This window comes from Triticum urartu, chromosome 5A (genome assembly GCF_056163025.1).
Source record: "Triticum urartu cultivar PI428250 chromosome 5A, HENAU_Tu73, whole genome shotgun sequence".
Taxonomy (NCBI): Eukaryota; Viridiplantae; Streptophyta; class Magnoliopsida; order Poales; family Poaceae; genus Triticum; species Triticum urartu.
In genome coordinates, this window is record NC_141877.1 from 482,224,010 (window position 1) to 482,229,258 (window position 5,249).

Genomic DNA, 5,249 nt, shown 5'->3' on the forward strand with positions numbered 1-5,249 from the left:
ATGGCAAATTTCTGGGGGCAACAACTCATGTCCTACCACATGTGTCTAGTGCAGGTTCAGCTGAATTATTTGCTATTCGATGTGGTCTGTACCTAGCAACGAAACTGGGTTGTATGAAGCTTATCATCGAGTCTGATAGTTTGACTGCGCTGGAGGTCATATCTGATCCTAATGCCTACATGGGAGTGGATGTCCCAATCATAGCAGAATGCTCCCTCATGTCAATGGATTATGCTTCTATCAGGTTTGATTATTGTACTAGAGAGGCAAACTTGATAGCGGATGGTTTAGCAAAGCACTGTTTCAGCATTAGTAAATCAGAAGAGTGGGAGACCATCGTCCCTAACTTTATTCTCCACCATTATGTAAACGATCTTGCTGTTATCTGAGGAATAAAGTTATTACGCTCAAAAAAAAAAGTAGTAGTCTGCCACTCTGCCTTGCCTAAAAAAAAGTACTAGTACGTACTCTGCTAGTCTTGGCCAGATTCCTACTGTGGTTCCGTCTCCCTAGGTTAGCCCTAGCCGGCGGCGCCGCGCCGACTATATTGACCCAAACACGGATCGAGAGAGAGAGAGAGAGAGAGAGGGAGAGTAACATCCTATAGAGAACTCATCATGGGGTTGATGGCGCTGAATCGGCGGATGTCCACGCAGCAGGAGCAGCAGCGAAATCATGTCCGTATCGAAGCCGATAGTAAGCCCCGCGACTTTGCTTCTTCGGCCCCTCTGCTATTATTTATGTATGTGTGCCTGCTGTTATGTACGTATGAGTTTTTTCCGAAAAAAAAAGGAACTTTTTTTTAGATGGAATCCAGTTTTGTTAGATCGAAGGAATTTGACGAGACTTGGGGGCAATTGCGTCGCTTTGCTAAAATACTTGTTCTGTGTTGGAGTTTGGTTTTCAGATTGACACAATTTGGGTCTTGTAGATTGTAGATCTGGTTCATGTTCCTGCAAAATTTTGGACAAAGGATCCAACATTTCTGTAAAAAGGGACCTTTTTTTTTGGAGTTCTGTCCGTACTGGGGATCCCAGTAGCTGATGAGATCCAGTTTTATTAGATTAAAGGAAATTGTCGGGACTATGTGGCAAATACTTGTGCTCGGTTGGAGTTTGATTTTCAGATTGACACAATTTGAGTCTTGTAGATTGTAGTTCTCATTCGTGTTCCTGCAAAAAAATGTTATGACCCAACCTCAGAGATGAGAGAAGATAATTGGGGAAAAGGGGAGTACCGGTGAAGAACAGCAGGGATGAGGAAGAGGACGTCATAGAATTCACTTTATCATTCCTTCTCAAGTTGATGGACACAGGGCTTATAACGGAAAACCTACTGGTCAGCTCATCTCACCCTACACCCACACGACCTACACACAGGAATACGGCAGCAAACTGGTTGACTTCACCATCTTGCTCTGCTCGCTTTCTTCTTCAGGCGACATTGCAATGTCACCTGGTGTGACATTGCCGCCCCCTTGAGGTTCAGCTTGTCCCAAGCTGAAGCTGACAGATAGCGCCTGCGGAGCACATTGTAGTCTTCCCATGTCGCCATAGTAGCTGGAAGCAAGTTCCACTGCACAAGTTCCTGCAAGTACACTGCGTTACCTTTCTTCACGAGACAGTGGTCGAGCCCATGTTCAGGTTGCAAGTCCACACTATCCAATTCCAGTGGTGTAGGGATCGAAGTAAACACAGGAGTATGATCAGGGCTGTGAGGCTTGAGCTGAGAGACGTGAAACACTGGGTGAATCAAACTTCCTTCTGGCAATTCCAGGTGATACACCAGCGGTCCAACTCACTCCAGAATCTTATAAGGACCAAAGCAAGTTTAGGATAAGGGCACTGGACAACAGAGTTCTGAATATATGGCTGATGTTTTGAGTTACACTTGATCCCCCACTTGTGAACTCATGGTCACTGTGCTTACTGTCGGCCATATGCTTCATGCCCAACTGTGCTTCAGATAATGCAACAACAATAACAACAACCACAACAACAACGACAAAGCCTTTAGTCCCAAACAAGTTGGGGTAGGCTAGAGGTGAAACCCATAAGATCTCGCGACCAACTCATTGTTCTGGCACGTGGATAGCAAGCTTCCACGCACCCCTGCCCATGCTTCAGCTAAATGCTCTTCCAGGAAATCTGGATCATCTTGTCAATCCTGAAGTGTGGTCACCACATCAGGAGTTCAGGACTGGAATTGGCAGAAAATCTCATACATCTTCTTAAAAGATTGCAACCACAAGGCGGCATCGTCAACCATGTGCATTGAGGTGCCAGTTACCTTGAATCCATCAGGTATTTGGTACAGCTTGAAGTAGTCGTTGCACTGGTCGATCCAAATCAACGTTTGTTGCCATTGGAGCGAGCAAGGTCTGTCTTTGGCATCCACTGCTTCCACTGCTTGCTCCCGCCTGGATCACCTGAATCATAGACCGGCGAGGCTGCTGCACTGGCATACAGAGTTGCTGGCCACTGATTGAAGAGCTGTTGTAGCGGGGGAGATGGTGGACGTGGCAGCGCACCCATGATGCTGGATGCATCTCGTGCCGGTACTTGGACCGTGACAAAAAATTGGACAAAGGATCCAACTTTGCATGTGTTTCAACTCGTTTGTTCCTTTCATCGGTGTCTGTACTAATCATAACACTGATGTCTTGCAGATGGATGGAATGCTTCATCATTATCTAAAAGAAACAGCCCAGCCTGCCAACAGGATCATTCTCATGGTGGAAAAAAAGCAAGATATCTGGGTCCAGACCTTCCAGAGGTATGTCCTGGTATTGCAAGACTTCGATCAGTCTAATAGATAGATAAAAATCCGTTAGCATATCGTTGTCCTGTTGCAGCTAACTTACCTGCAGAAAGAAACTGTTTAATGAAACTTGAAACAGCTAGGCTTCCTAGAACTCTTTTCTGTGTGAGCTGTGTCATTTGTTTTATTTTGCCATGAACTCTGTGCTTCTCATCGTTTTTCCTCTTGTTTATTCCTACAAGAACATTTTGCATCTATGTCCTGACCTTGACTGAATCTTGCTTATGTCTAAAGCCTACATATACAAAGCAAATCTTGTACAGGTTACTTCCTTGGTACTTTTGCCTCTGCAATTCTCATGGCAATCTTTTCTACTTGTGCATGCAGGACATTTGGTGTCATATACATTCCCTACTGCCAATGAAAGACGCTGCCCGTACCGCTTGTGTTTCTCATTCCTTTCTGTGCTCCTGGAGATCCCATCCCAATCTCACCCTGACAAATGAGACCATGTGCCCGAAAACAAATTTAAAAACAGTGGGACCGAATGTTATTACAGACCACAACAACAAAATTGGTCGTGTTCTAATGAACCACTCAGGCGCTGGCGTGAAGACATTCAGACTTGAGTACTTTGTTCCTTGTGATGCAGAATCATATCATTGTCTCGATAATTGGCTTCAGATTGCTGTTACACCAATGATTGAAGAACTTGACCTTGTAGTATGGCCAAAAGAGGCAACATTTTCATCACAAAAAAGAAAGGAAGCGGCCATGTTTAACTTTCCATGCACACTTCTATCTGACATGTGTCGAGACTCGATTTGGAATCTTCGCCTTGTCAATTGTGCCTTACATCCGTCATTTCAACTTGGTTTCAGAAGCTTGAAAAGGCTTGATCTGCATAATGTGCATATTACGGGGGATGAATTGGGGTCCCTTCTGTCTAGTTCCTTTGCTTTGGAATGGTTGAAGCTTGTATATTGTGATGATATAGTTCGCCTCGAAATACCTTGCCTGCTGCAGCGGTTCAGGTTCCTGGAGGTGTTTGCATGCTCGGGCCTTGAAGTGATAGAGAACAAAGCTCCAAATATCTCCAGATTTTGGTTTACAGGTAAAGAAGTGCAAATTGCACTTGGAGAGTCCCTGAAAGTGAAGAACCTGAAGTTGGACCATAGCTGTTCCATCAGTTATGCTATCAACACCCTTCCTTCCAGTGTGCCGAACCTTGAGAAACTTACCATAAATTCCGGGCGTGAGGTATCCTCTTACTCTTAAGTTGGTAAATGTCATTATAACAGTATTCATATCTTGGAATAATTAACCAGAGACATATTTATGCAGGTAGTCAATGCACCAATGGCACCTATCAAGTTCCTCCACCTCAAGGTGTTGAGTATTAATTTTTTTGGAAGCTATTTCCACCGGGACTACGATTATTTATCATTTGTTTCTTTTTTCGATGCTTCTCCTTCGCTGGAGACTTTTCGCTTATATGTAAGTCGCTGTTCACCCTTTCCCAAAATACGACACTGTTCATCCTGCAAAGATCATCTACCTTTTTCTGAATCACTAATTTAATATCTTGGCCTTGTATCTTCAGGTCGGAAGGCAATCCACGTATGACTCGTTTGAGGGAGATTCCTCATCCCTGAGGCGAATTACAGAACGCTGCCATGGCAAACTGAAGAGTGTGAAGATCACTGGTTTCTGCCCCCAAAAGAGCATGCTTGAGCTAACATGTCACATTCTTGAGAACGCAGTGTCACTTAGGCACCTTACACTGGATGCTAGTCCTGTTAATTATCGGTGTTTTGGCAATATATCGCGTGGGAAATGCTTTCCAATGGAAACAACATATATAAGGGAGGCGCATAAATCAATCTTGGCTGTGAGAACATACATTGAGGGGAGAGTACCCTCTAAAGTCAAGTTCAATGTTCTGGAGCCTTGCAGCCGGTGTCATGCTTTGTGAAATTTTCAGGTGTCAAATAACATTATGTTGTTTTAGTTGTGTTGTGCTTTACTTTCTTAAAAGTCAATAACATTTGGGGTCTGTGATATTACATTTATTAATAACTTATTACCAGATTGTTCAGTGTACTTAACATATTATCATATTCACTGCCATTGCACATTGTTGTGTTTTTTCTATAATTACAATGTGTTGAAAAGTTACAACGAAAATTGGGCTAAATTAATTGATGTCTTAGTTGGGGATATAGGTGGTTTCAAGCTCGGGGTTCCTATTTCTATCTACTTGAGTAAATTGCTTTGTTTATTTATTACCTAACCTTGTACATCGACAAATACTAGCGCGCCGCTTGTACGATGCATGGCCATCACTGTTTGATCAAATCTATATGACTTCGTCACCCAGGGTGAACTCACGGGCAAGACTTGAAAACGGAAGAAATAAAAATACTTGAGGTAAGATTACAGTAGGGAACTCACCGGCAAAACTTGAAAACGGGAGAAATAAAAATACT

General features: G+C 43.4%; 1 protein-coding gene across 2 annotated transcripts; it reads left to right on the forward strand.

Annotated features, from left to right (window-relative positions):
• The first annotated feature begins 441 nt into the window (after positions 1 to 441).
• On the forward strand, positions 442 to 4,897 carry LOC125532189 (F-box/FBD/LRR-repeat protein At1g13570). Of its 2 annotated transcripts, none has more exons than XM_048696334.2 (5): positions 442 to 696; positions 2,669 to 2,775; positions 3,148 to 4,020; positions 4,105 to 4,257; positions 4,364 to 4,897. In XM_048696334.2, the coding sequence occupies exons 1-5, from the start codon at positions 618 to 620 to the stop codon at positions 4,733 to 4,735; spliced, it is 1,584 nt and encodes a 527-aa protein (XP_048552291.1). In that variant the 5' UTR covers positions 442 to 617; the 3' UTR covers positions 4,736 to 4,897. The 2 variants fall into 2 exon arrangements, with proteins under 2 accessions (XP_048552291.1, XP_087377436.1); XM_087521310.1 differs by lacking the exon at positions 442 to 696 and adding an exon at positions 703 to 2,557.
• Positions 4,898 to 5,249: the final 352 nt, after the last annotated feature.

Excerpts from the sequence above, each read along its gene's own strand:
- LOC125532189 (XM_048696334.2), top strand. The coding sequence starts at position 618 with ATGGGGTTGATGGCGCTGAATCGGCGGATGTCCACGCAGCAGGAGCAG. Across the intron at positions 697-2,668 it reads TGTCCGTATCGAAGCCGATA|ATGGATGGAATGCTTCATCA; the intron begins GTAAGCCCCGCG and ends GATGTCTTGCAG. Across the intron at positions 4,258-4,363 it reads TGGAGACTTTTCGCTTATAT|GTCGGAAGGCAATCCACGTA; the intron begins GTAAGTCGCTGT and ends TTGTATCTTCAG.